A 13,808-nucleotide genomic window follows, 5' to 3' on the forward strand; every position below is an offset into this window, starting at 1 on the left:
TATATATATATGGTTTCATTTAAAAGAACCAATCGTCAGATATTGTCCAAGATTAACCTTCAAGGTGGATACAGCTTACTAGCAGCCTTGCACTGAGGACCTATCCACGTCATCATTTACTCATGCTTTGCATGCAAGTAAAATGGCCCCGTCCGGGGGCGGGGTTATGTAGGCAAGCTGAACACCAAACTTTAATTTGAGCTCCGCTCTGCATGGCCGTATTTAAGTAAATAACCACTTTACGGGGAGCTCCATTGTGATTTCCTTTGGGCCTGCAGGGGTTATGTCATTGGAAAACTTCTGGCCTCATTCATTCGACAAAATGGTCAGACAACAGAAAACCAGAGATAAAAAGATGCCCCAGCACCCTCTGGTAGCTCTTCTCAAGATGGCAACCAGACGCCAACATCTGATGTTTTCGACGCCCTTGATGGCACATAACAAAAATCAAAGGCTTGAATGTATTAACTGCCTCCAATGCAAGTTGACTGAATTAGAGAAAACATATCTGTCTGCTCCATATTCTGACATATTTAAAGAACTCTCTACTGTACGAGCTGCCTTGAATAATCTTCTAATTTTTAAAGCTGAACATTCCTTACAATTTTCTAGGCAAAAAATATATGAGTCTGGAGATAAACCGGGAAAACTTTGGCTTACCTTGTTAAAAAAGATCGGCATCTCAGACTATAGTCTCAGTCTTAGGCGCTGACGAAGTGAGGCACTCCAATCCTAGAGCCATTAATGCTGAGTTTACTTCTTTTTATTCTAACTTCAGAACTGCCTTGATAATGCCACGGCTCAGATGCATTCTTTTTTCTCAGGTTTAACTTTTCCACATATCTCAGAGGTCCAGAAAAAAAAATTCTCAATGCCCCTATTTCTAGGGAGGAAGCTTTTTCAGCATTACAAATTATGCATTCAGGAAAAGCCTCAGGTCCTGATGGATTTGGTTCAGAGTTTTATAAGGAGTTTAATAATATTTTGTTAGATCCTATGTTAGCCATGTTCGACCACTCCTTCACTGCTGGTATTCTTCCTCTTTCTCTAAGAGAATCTAAAATTGCTCTAATTCTTAAGAAGGGGAAAGATCCGCAAAACTGTGCTTCTTATAGACCTATCGCTCTGCTTAATTCAGATCAAAAGCTTCTTTCTAAAATCTTGGCTTTAAGGTTAGAAAAAGTACTCCCTGAAATGATTAATTTTGATCAGAAGGGTTTTCTTAAAGGCCGTCAATCCTCTGATAATATGAGACGATTGCTAAATATTATTCAGCTGTTTTATGGTCATAAAGATCAAGCTATGGTAATCTCCCTAGACGCTGAAAAAGCGTTTGATCGAGTTGACTGGCCATACCTTTTTTTTGTCTTAGAAAGATTTGATCTAGGACATACTTTTATTAATTGGACAAAACTACTCCACAATACGCCATATGCCTCTGTGGTTACCAACAGCTATAAATCACGTAATTATACCCTTGGCTGTGGAGTTCGACAAGGAGATCCTCTTAGTCCTTTACTCTTTGATTTGGCCGTTGAGCCATTAGCGCAAGCAATTAGGCAAAATCCACACATATCTGGCATTTCGGTCTATCAGAAAGAGCACAAAATTTCACTTTATGCAGATGATTTGTTAATGTTTCTTTCCAAACCACACAGGTCTATTTCATCTTTAATGCATACAATTTCTTTGTTTAACAATTTTTCGGGCTATAAGATTAATTATTCAAAATTTGAGACAATGCCTCTGGGATCTTTGGTCTCTATTCCCGATTTATCTTTTAAATGAAACCAGAGAGCGTTGACAGAGAGGATAACGTAGAAGTGACTCAGCCTGCAACTGAAAATGTGGATGGAGGACAACGGAGCTGCTTCATGGAAGAAGAACCTCAGCTTAGCCTGTTAGCTTTAGCGTTATCCCAGACACTATCACCATATATGTATTAGCTCAGAGCTACACATTCTCCTCTCGCCACTGAGGTCCTCCATCCACATGACTGAAGGAAATGCAAAAATGACTCAGCCTGCAACTGAAAATATGGATGGAGGACCTCAGTTTAGATTGTTAGTTTGTCGCGCTAGCACTGAGCTAATACATATAAGGCAATATAGCACTGGCGCTAGCGTGAAGGCTAACAGGCTAAGCTGAGGTTGTTCTTCCATGAAGCAGCTCTGTTGTTCTCCATCCACATTTTCAGTTGCAGGCGGAGTTGTTCCTACCTTCTCTGTCAACGCTCTCTGGTTTCATTTAAGAGTCGAGCGTCAGATATTGTCCAAGATTAACCTTCAGAGTGGATATAGCTCGCTCACACCGATGACCTATCCACGTCATCATTTACCCAGAATGTTTTGCATGCAAATAAAATGGCTCCGTCCGTGTTAAAATATATTTTTACAAATTTACAAAACTAAACAGCCTACAACAGTATTTTTACAGTATTTTACAGTTAAAATAAATGTTTATCAAATAAATTCTAATGTTACAACTAATCGTGGATCCCTTTAAAGAAGCTGCTGGTCTAAGTTTTATAAATTTAATTTACAACAAGGGCAAATCTTTCCAGAAACATACTTGCATAATTTTTTTTTATAAAATGTACCAAATCCTTAGCCTGGCCCTTGCCTTCCTATGCAGTTCGGCTCAGTTCTAGTTTCCCTTCACTGCTTCGTCTGGGATTTCTCCCATGGACCCCGTGGACACATGGGACACAATCCCAGGATTGCATCGGGAGAATTTTCGTCCGGGCCAATCAGAGAACAGAATGTTTATTTTTTGCGCAGTGTCAGCTTGTAATTTATTTTACCTGGGCCAATCAGCAAACAGAGTTTTGAACAACGTTGATTTTCTGCGCAGTGTCTGCTAGTTAGTTTAGCTATGACAGTGGAGGGAGTGAATGAAGCCAGTCTGTGCTGATAAGGCTTCCAAATTAAAATAAATTTGTCTGACAAAGCAGCAGCTCATTTAGAGCCATCTCAATACTTTTCTCCTCTCAGTAGGGTGGTTTACAGCATACGCGATTTCAGGTTAGCTTCTTGGCTTAGCCTCCTTCACAGCGACATACGTCGTGGCCAACAAATCCAATCATTTTAAACTTCAGTAGAGGCCACGCCTCCAGCAGGAATTGCTTCTTTATAGCCTTGAGTCCAGAACCTCGTACAAAGCAAAGTGAAGGACAAGGGTCTGGTTTTTACCAGGTTACTAAATCCTGCTTGTGCAATATTAAACTTACCATTTAAATAAGATTTCTTGTCATGTACACGCATTGAATTTTTCAGAAGTCATTCATTCATTCATTATTGAATGTTTTCTTACTTAACTTTTTCCTTAGTTCATCCTTCTCCCCTTTAGACTTTAGCAGAACTTCTGCAGGCATTACATACCCCTTACAGTTTTGTTTACACAATCATCAGCTTCTCTTAAAAGCATGTAACACTAAAGTTACAATCACAGGGGTGATATTGCCACACAAACCTGTCACAAACTTTGCTCTCAGACTCCAGCAGCTGTGTCTTCAGGTGTCTGATGGCCACTTCCTTCTGCTGCAGAGGAGTCAGATACTGTTCAGGGTTTGGGGGCCTAATGCCATGGTTCTCTCCACAGGAGTGGTTGCGACTCATGCCGACTCTTCTATTGAGGGGGAGGAGGAGGAAAAGAAAAAAGATTTTTTGATTTTTAACAAAACATTTACACAATACATAAAATACAATTCAAAAATGCAAAAAGAGCTAAATTAGATACATTCATTTTTAAAATGTTTACTATGGGTGCTTGCTGTACCTTGGTTCTTTTTCAGACACAGTACACAGAATACCTTTGAAACCCCAGAACTGCACAGTCTTCCAAAGTCTCATTGGCTACATGAAAACAAATTCTGGTCACAGCCTGACTTTTACACTGCAACTGCACAGAGCTACATCATCAAGTTGAGGCCCACCCTGCAAGTCTGTCCCTCCGAGATAAATAAATGGCCATTTTTGCTTCAGCTATTAAAAAATTTAAAACTTGGGACTGCTTTGTTAGCTTTTTTGTAGTAGTAAAAATATATTTTGTGGTATTTTAATAAATATAAAACTTGTAAAAACACCAAAAAGGCTAAAATCATTCAACAATAGTTTTTTAAAAAAGGTTGTCAATCTCTTACAATCTGTAAAAACATGAAAGACACTCAGAAAAACTGCAAAATTCATTTAAAACCCCAGGACTGAAAATTGACAAAAATGAATTTGTTGCAACTGCACCAGGAAGAATCCGCCACTGAAGATCACCAGTTTGTTTTTTTATTGGGGTTTGTAAATAGTCCTCCACTGGGGCTTTTGTCCTCCAAGCTTGTCTACTCATACGCTGACAGACCTTTTTACAAGGGTTGTTTTGCTCATTAACTTCACACAACAGTTATACACAACCTTTGGGCCTATGCTGCATAAAATCATCCTGAAGTCTTTGCTACATAAAAGGGGCCTTCTTTTTTCTGTGAATTTGGGATCTGGCTGTACTGCGGAAAATGTGTCTGCTGAGTCAGGTTGATGTTTTCCATAAGCATACACTTGCAAGAGGCACCTCTCTTTTACCGTGACTCTCCTTCAACAATCCCAGGAATCTCTGCACCAGCCTTGCAGACCGGATCCCCAGTAGAGAGCCCACTGCATTGATATTGGAGAGGCCTGGTCCAGATGCTTCCACTAGTTGTCATGGTAGTTGTTCCAGAATGGTGCAGCACCTCTTGTGGTCCTGGTATTGTATTGTCACAAGCATTCAATCTCACTCCACAAATATAAGGGTTCTAACAGCCAATGCAGAGTTAGACATTTGTGATCTTTTTAACTTAAAGAGGGCGCATGACTAGGGATGGGTACCTTTGACATTTGAATCGATACAGTACCAATATCTGGTACCGGTACTTAACAGTACCAATTTTCGGTACTGTTGTGTTTTTTTTTTTAATGATAATTATTTTATTTAATTCAACACATTTCCCAATATTTAAAATTTAACAAATAAAAGACAACATCCAACTCTTTGTATTGTAACATCAGTTGTTTAACAAATTTCTTTAAAGTGAAAACAAACAACAAGACTGTTTTGTCTTATTGCACAAATTAAAATCCAGCTCCACGTATTTCTATTGAGGTCATTTACCTGCTAGAAAAATTGTGTGTTGGGGTCCATGGAAGCCAAATAAGTTTAAATCAAATAAGCACAAGAGGATGGAGTTAAATAAATAAATGGTATTCAAGCTACGTTTTGAGCATCCAAAATGCGCCCAACACTTCAAGTTGGCTGCTTGTGCTCTTTCAGGTCAGACGCGTTCGGTGTGTCGGGAAGCGCCTCTGTTTTCTTCTGCCGGCCTCTGTTTAATGGCAGATGAAATAAAGAAAGTGGCTGTACATTATTTACTTTGAGCAAGTAAACATTGTGCTCACCAGATAATCCACCAAATAATTCAGAGGTGGTCTGTTTGGTGAGTTTCACTCCAGGAGCTGTGAGGCTCGCTTTCAAGCCACACCGAACTCTACTGAAATCAGTGGCTGCTGACGTCATTATGCTCTTGCGCAATGCTGCGTTCAGGACAAGCATGAAAAACCCACTACTCTTACGCCAATACGGTCGCAATAATGTGTTTAGGTACCAAAACATGGTACAGTTTGATGTTACGTGAATAGATACTTGGTAGTACCGACAGAATCCGGTCGGCACTCATAAAAGTATCAAATTCGGTACCCATCCCTACACATGACTTGAAAACACCCTTATAAAATTCAGGTAACCCCTTTAATTTCAGCCATCTAAAATTGGTTAAAAACAGAGCAGCATCTAACCCCACCTTATTCACGCATCTGAAAATGCAACTGGCCACATCCCTCCAAACAATGTCAGAAGTTACAAGTTTTTCTGAATGAACTGTATGTGAAAAGTAACTGTTCTGCTAGCCAGGTGGACAACCTGTCAAGCATCAACTTTGACTAAAAACAAAAACAGGCGGTGGATCAAAACAGAGAGCTGGGATCACAGCTGTGATGCGACAAGATCGTTTAAAACTAGCTCTATATATTTGAAAATACAGCCATTTCCACTTTGCCAGTTTACTTTTTATTTTCTGCTCCACGTTTTCCCAGTTTTTTAACACTTTAGTTTTATCTCCAAGATAAATACCAAGATATTTAAAACCCATCTCTTTTCCACAGAAGATTCTGAGGGAGTACTGGGAGCCCCTCAAGTCACTTGCCCACAGCGAGAGTTTTGCTCTTTTTTCAGTTCGCTTTTGCTGCTGACAGGACAAAAAAAATTAGTGCAATCAAGGCTGTTTCCAAACCCAATGAACTGAAGACTTCCAAAACATCTCAAATTAGGTAGATGTTATCTACCATAGACCTGCTGGGGACGCAATAAATCTGGTCCCGATGGATGACCTGTTCCACTACTTCTCTCATCCTGTTCGCCGGGCCTTTGGAGAAGATTTTATAATCTGTGCAGAGACACAGGGCACCAGTTTTTGATGTCTTGCAAATTACCCTTCTTCGGAAAAAGGGTGACGACTGAAGAAATTTATTGGGGTTAGTTTATATACTGAGCTTAATTATCCTACACATGGTATAGTATTATAATTATTAGGGAAACTGTAACATCTTTTAAATGTGATTATGTTGCTTAAATTGATGATTTTATGTAGATACATGCCTGAACACTGATTCAACACATAAATGAGCCGGTAATCTTCATTAGGCTAGAATAGAATTTGTCTGGGGACATGATTTCAGCTGGGTTTAGGGACTCCCCTCCTGGTGACGTAATAAAATAGGTGGAGTCATGTCCCGGGTGCACATGTTAAATGGTAATGACTGAACGGGGCTGAATGAAGACTGAATAAACTGTCTTTAGTCAGAGCACTTTTTGTGTGGTTGGTTGTATGCAACTCTTTAACATTTAGTTTCTATGCATGGGTGCATTCTCAGTGTGTGTCAAGCACATAAACTGGTAAATGAACACGCTTAACTATATTTTCTTACAACTGCTCTGTGGCAAGGCAGTGGGGGCGAGCCAGAGGTCAGACTCATTTTAGACATCTAGCAGGTCTTTTGTTATAATGTCCCTGTAGGCTTTTTAGAACTCTACTCTGAGCCCATCGATGCCAGGGGATTTCTGGCCCTGCATGCTTTGGAGGACTGAGTGGAATTCCTGCAGTCCCAGGGGGTGCTCCAGTTGAATTCTTGTATCCTCAGAAACCTTGGCTGTGTCTCAATTCATGGGCTGGGTCCTCTAGCTGGGCCATGTGGGCCACGTCTTCACTGGGCCGGGTAGGCTGCTCAAAACCGCTATGAAATGAGACGGTCCACCTTGGAACCTGACGTTGTCTTCACATTAGTTTGCGTGACCACGTTCATTTCCTCCCTATTTTCCTCACACCTGCTGTGCACAGTCATATGTCTGTGTTTATAAAGTAGTCTGTGATGACCTGGATCACTGTTAGATTAATATGATTTCATCCAAATTAACTACGTGACGACTAAATACGTCATGCATCCATTAATTACAATAGAGCTTCAGTTTATCATATAGTCGTTTGCACAATTTCCATGTCCTGCTACTGATAATCTGATGCAAATGTGCTAAAATATCAACTATTTATTTATAGCAATACAAAAAAACAACAACAACTTGACAAGAGGTTCATTTTAATGCAGTGCTAACTGCATTCTTTTTCATGTAAAGGCTAGAATATTATGACTTTTTTCTCGTAGTATGACTAATCTTGTAATATTGCGATTTTATTCTCATAATATTATGACTTTATTCTCATAATATTATGACTTTTATACGACTTTAATGTTGAAATATTATGACATTATTCTCGTAACTTGTAGTTGCATTTTCTTTTATTTAACATATTATTGCAGCATAAATTTCATCAGCTAAGTTGCTAAACTTACTTTTTTAAAAACAAGTCCTTCAGTCCGTGGTGAATTTCCAAAATGTGCCGACTCATTAGAAAAATAAAAACTACACCGTCTTCATTTCTCTGTTTATTTTGCTGCCCGCGCATTGAATCCTGGGATATCCTCGGCTGGTGAGGATACACAGACACAACCCTTCCCACTCCAGCATACGTCACTGCATGGGATTCCTTCCCGGGGCGTCCAATGCGAAAAACAAAAGTCCACGGCTCTTCACTCGACTCGTTTATCCACAAACTGGTCCCAGATTAAGCTCCAAAGTTTTTATCAGTCAGATTCCACCGTGAAAAATGTCTTTTTTATCCCCTTTTATGAGTTTTTGGCCATTGACTATCTTTAAATCGCTGCTTCCTGGTACAACAGTCAGCTGTGGAAGTGATAGCTTTTTTTCTCCCCTTTTTTCCTTTTTTTGAAGTGAGTGGTTGAAGCAAATGCAGCGTCTGACCGCCTTCAGCACAAACAAAACTCCCAGGAACTTCTGACCAATCACACCACACAGTTCGTATGTGTTCTCATGTGGAGGGAGGTGAAAAGTTCGACCCGACCCGCGGGTTGCGACAAGAAGTGCCAAAATGCAGACGATGCGAACAGAAATGAAGCAATTTTCGTCATAAAACTGCGACAGTTCGGCACGATTTCGGCAGTTCGGCAGCAGCATGCAGGAGCCAAAACTCCACAGCCCTCCTCCTGATCTGACCCGGTTCACTCAGTTGTTGCCCTGTGTGTGATAATAAAGAGTGGATCAATTTCCTCTGCCCAAATTTCCTCTCCAGGTTAAAGAAAAAGCTGGAGGGAGCACCCATTTCCTTGATGTTTTGAACTCGGGATCTGACCAAAGCACCTTGAACTTTGGTTTCCGGCAGGTTTGCTAAAACTAGCTTTTTAGATCTGAGAACATCAATATGCTCTTGTTTTCCTGTGGTTTCACTCAGTTGTTCCAACTCCACAATGTTAATCTCCAGATCCTTAATAGACCTGGTAATATCATGAGTAACATTGAGAGTGTGCTGCTGACACAGCAGTTTTATTTGAACTTTACCGTAGTCCCACCACTGTTGCAGAGAGTTAAAATCACTCTCTCTGCCTAAAACCGGTCCAAAAATAACAGTCTCCTTAAAACTAGTCATAGGTTAAAACTGAGTTAAACTGCCAGTAAGCGCTTTTGGGTAAGATGTTTCTAATAAAAACACTGAATGAATGAATGAATGATCTGTAAAACTTACTGGTAAAATCTTACACAATTTAAACACATTAAAATGCTGTTTTAAACAATAAAACCGGTCAAGATGAGCAAAAGAAATGTGGTTTTCTTTCATGTGGGACCATGTCTGCCTGGAGCCCGTGTGCATCCTCCTCCATACATCTACCAGGCCATGAGATGAGACCAGCTGCCACAGAACATGCTGAGCAGCTACATGCGGCTCTGCATGACTGCAATCCAAAGAATCGTCTTCAGTACAAGTAAAGTCCCCACCTATAAAGACATAGTCCTCAGCCCCACAACCACCCAATTTCTCCCCAATTTCTTCTAAAAAACGCCTTTTTGCATTGATAACTGGAGCATAAAAGTCACATTATTAAAATGATCAAAACCAGCCCTGACCAAAAGACACCTTCCCAGAACAAGATATTGTATTTCTAACGATTCGGGAGTGAAAGCTCTTGAAAAGAGGAATCCCACTCCTGCACTCTGGGAGGAGCCATCATGTAAAATAATTTCCCCCTTCCACTCCTTGTATCAGTCTGCTTCCTTTGACAGATCACTGTGAGTCTCCTGCAAATAAAGTAATTTTATTCTGGTTTATTGTTTAATAAATCTGAGCAGGTTTTACTGCCTCCCTAGCCCAATTAACAAGGATGCAATTTTGAAAGTATCCAAATTGGGTGATAGGTTGAAAACATGCCAAAAAACTTAAAAAATTTCAACTTCCTGTGTGTTTCATGGAAATCAGAATTGCTTTGTAACTTTACTCATTACTTTTTTCAGTCTGAAAACCTGTTGCTCAGTAAAACCTACCTCCTCTTGTGTCTAATATGGTGTCTGGCTGAAAAAATGTTCTCTCAAATCAGGAAAATAACTCAACTTTCACCCCTCTCCAACCTTTTGTTTCCTGGAGAAAAGTAAAAGGATGCTACAGTATATCTTGGCTCTTTACTACTGGTTTGTGAGAATAATATTTCACTAGTATCAGAAAAACACTCACTACTGTCTGATCCCTCCTCCCTCTAGTTTTAACAAAAAGACATCTTCCCTGAATAATGTGTTGGACTTCTATGAGGCTGGGAGTGARAGCCTTTGAAAAGAGGAAGCCCACTCCTGCACTCTTGGAGATGCCGTGCCTCAAAACAATTTCCCCTTTCCACTCCTTGTGCCAGTCTGCTTTCGCTGTATGTTTTTTGTAAATACAGTACACTATTTTTTATAGCTCATGGTTTGATAAATCAATGTACGTTTCACAGCCTCTCCGGCTCCGTTGAAGTTTAAGCAGTGGTGGACAAAGTACTCAGCTAGCGATCATTGACGAAGATGATGTAATTCCAAATCTATCCCAGGTGTGAGCTACAACTGTGATTGATTCCCCTTGTGAGGAACATAGTGTGGCATTTCAAGAAAAAAAAAACAGCAACAGCTGATTACAAAGCCATGCTGAACCAAAAGTAACTAAAAGCTTCCTAGAAATGTAGGAGTAAAAAGTACAATATTTGTCTTTGAAATGTAGTGGAGTGAAAGTCATAAGTTCCCCATAAAATAATTACTCAAGTAAAGTAAAGAGACTCAAAAAATGTTCTTAAATATTGTACTCAAATAAATGTACTCCATTACTGTCCACCACTGGGTTTAAGGATGCTATTTTAAAAGTGTCCATGGTGGGTGAGATGTTAATTTATTATATATTTATTTACCGTTCTTTAACCAGGCAAGTCCTGTTGAGATCACAGATCTCTTTTTCAAGGGAGGCCTGGGCTTGAAGGCAACCTCTTGTATATGTTTTTCTGGGGTGGGGGAAACCGGAGTACCCAGAGAAAACCCACACAAGCACGTGGAGAACATGCAAACTCCGCACAAAAAGACCCCAGGTCCGAACCGGGGATTGAACCCAGGACCTTCTTGCTGTGGGGCGTCAGTTAACACATACCAGAAGACTATAAATAATGTTAAATTGTAGATGTGCATCATTTAATCAGAATTGTTTTCTAGATTTACTCGTTATTTTCCTCAGTCTGTAGATTTGTTGTTCAGTAAAWCCTGATTCTTCTTTATTTCTGATATAATGTCTTGCTGAAAAATAAAATACCCTTATGTTAGGAAAAAAAGCTTTCCATTTTCACTCCTCTCAGCCCTTTAGTTTGCTGGAGGAAAGTCAGAAAAGATTCCATAGGATAGAGGTTCATTACTGCTGGCCTGCGAGACAAAGATTTCACTAGAGTCAGAAAAACAACACTCACTGTCACCATCTGATCCCTCCTCCCTCTCTACAACTATTTTGCTGGCCTGCACATTTTTTCATTTGCTCTGTTTATTCAACAGGGCTAAAGCCTCCTGTTCCATCACCTCTTCAGCTTCAACTGTCTCTCCCTCCACACCAGCTCCAAAAACTCTCTGCACTGATCTTCCCTAAACCTATCCATTCACTTCCCCTTTCTTTTCCCTCCTTTATCTCCACTTAAATATACCTCATTGTTCATCTCACCTTCTTGATCTAAACACCCCTTTTCTCTCTCCCACCTGACTTCGTCTCCCCATCACCACACACCTCTGTGCTGCCACCTTTATCCACACACACCAATTTTTATTGTTTTTCCACAGTCCACAGATGGTACCTCAACATTTTTCCACGCTGTGGGGGCAGGTTGTCCCGTGACAGTGGTGGGGTGGGGTGGGGGTGTTCCCCTGCAGTAGCAGAGGCAGGTTGTCCCACAACAGTGGCAGGGGTTTCCGCCGCAATAGTAGAGGCAGGTTGTCCTGCGACAGTGGCTGGGGGTTCCCCTGCAGCATCGGGCATCTCCGCTGTTGCGTTCTACCAGATGGGTCTTCCAACTGAGCCGAACCCGGCGGGGCCGGCCCAGCCTTGTTAGGACACATTTTTACAATATGTCCCTCCAGACCACATCCAAAGCACTTCATGTTAGATGATGTTGCAAACAGGATGTAATCAAAATTGTCAAGTTTTACATGAAAGCACACATTAAGCTCTTCATTGCGTCTGTTAAGCACCACATAAAGCTGCCTCCTGTGAGAGAGATGTTTTAGCAGAGGTGATTTACACCCCATCAGAATTTTTTTAATAGGGGACACTATTTTTCCATGTCGAGACAGCTCTTTAAATGAGGAAATCATCAATAATGAACGGAGGGACGTTCGACAGAGTAACTTTTGCTCTGGGTAGAGTCAGCGGCGATATTTGTAAAAACAAATTTACTGATTTCCCTGCCTCCACCGGCTGTTGAACCTGCTCCCCTGCTTCCACAAACACCACAGCCCCATTCATGCGAGCTGCAGACTTTGTGGACCCATGTCCAAACATCCTCCAGACTACACTGAGTGCTGGCACTCACTTTGATGCCATTTTTGCATGTGAACGTGGAGAGATTACCTGTGCTCACCACCACGGCGTCCTACGATTCCTGCCAGCCAGGTTGCACCTGATGGCAAAAACTCACAAAAGCAATGTTAAAACTGAAAAACCACCTTAAAAATGAAACTACCACACAAGGCTGTATTAACCATATGGGTAATTGGGTAATTGCCCAGGGGCCCACATCTCCAAAAGGGCCCTGGGCAGTGAAGCCACGGACATACGGATGCGGGATATGCGTGGGACATGTCACCCCGCACTTCCAGCATCTGCTATGTCCCCTGCATTTTTCTAAGCCCTAACAGCTGTTTTATCCATTATTAAATATGGTAATGCGTTTTCCCGAGTCGTCTTTGAACGCACCATAAGCGTGCGCAAGCTACTCCTGCAGATGACGGATAGGCGACGTCCTGCTGACCAGAGCCTCCCTCCTGGGGAGAGCAACTAAAATTTCGCACAGTTTTTACCAAACAAACCATGTAAGTTGAGTCATGCTGTTGGAGGCAGATAATCTTAGCTAAATGATGAGTTACACATTATATAAAGTGGCTGTGGTGCAGTAGTAGAGCAGCCGGCTTGGGACCCGAAAGTCTTAGGTTCGACTCCCTGCCATGCCCACATGTCGTGGTGTCCTTGAGCAAGACACGTAACCCTAAATGCTCCCCGGGTGCCTCACATGGCTGCCTGCTGCTCCACTTGGGTGTGGATGGGTGAAATGCAGAGCACAAATTTTGTCATTGTATGGAAACATACACTGATGACCAATAAAGCACCTTTACCTTTATAATGTTTAGCTAGTTAACATGATTAGTTGTTGTTACCTGTTACATCCCTTGCCAAGCTAGTTAGTTAATGCTAGATAAACCCAATCATCTTTCATTACTGTGCAGAAGTTGTAGAGGAGGAGGAGGATGTAGGGGTCACCTCAAGTAAAGAAACAAGATTTACTGCCTCGAAGCAGGCTTCGGAGAGGCCTGACAAGAGGACAGGAACTCTTGTCACAAACTGAACTCTATTTAGGCTATGACAGGTCATTCCAACTGCGGAAGAGAACTCCTGAGTTCTCTTAATCAGATAATGGACAGAACAATCTTTTCTGTTCGTGATTCATTTGTTGTTTAAGAATGTTTATGCATTTGTTAAATCATGATGACTGTCACAGGAAAAGTGGAACCACTTCTTTTCTTTTATCGTGCCTTAAAGAGTAACTTACCCCAAAATTAACTTTTTTTAGCTGATAAACTGTCTAGAATGTGTCTAAAATGTTATATAGTACTGTTTC

At 41.0% G+C, this 13,808-nt stretch overlaps 1 protein-coding gene across 2 annotated transcripts in view; it reads right to left on the reverse strand.

The window, feature by feature from the left end:
- Positions 1–13,808, reverse strand: part of sybu (syntabulin (syntaxin-interacting)) — a gene marked incomplete at its 5' end in the record, with an annotated part of 29,746 nt that overhangs the window by 3,744 nt on the left and 12,194 nt on the right. For both annotated transcript variants that reach the window (XM_014033106.1, XM_014033105.1), the window contains 1 exon segment: positions 3,472–3,627. In XM_014033106.1, the coding sequence (XP_013888560.1) occupies positions 3,472–3,627 (156 nt within the window).

Source organism: Austrofundulus limnaeus, unplaced genomic scaffold (genome assembly GCF_001266775.1).
Source record: "Austrofundulus limnaeus strain Quisiro unplaced genomic scaffold, Austrofundulus_limnaeus-1.0 Scaffold1625, whole genome shotgun sequence".
In the NCBI taxonomy this organism is placed as follows: domain Eukaryota; kingdom Metazoa; phylum Chordata; class Actinopteri; order Cyprinodontiformes; family Rivulidae; genus Austrofundulus; species Austrofundulus limnaeus.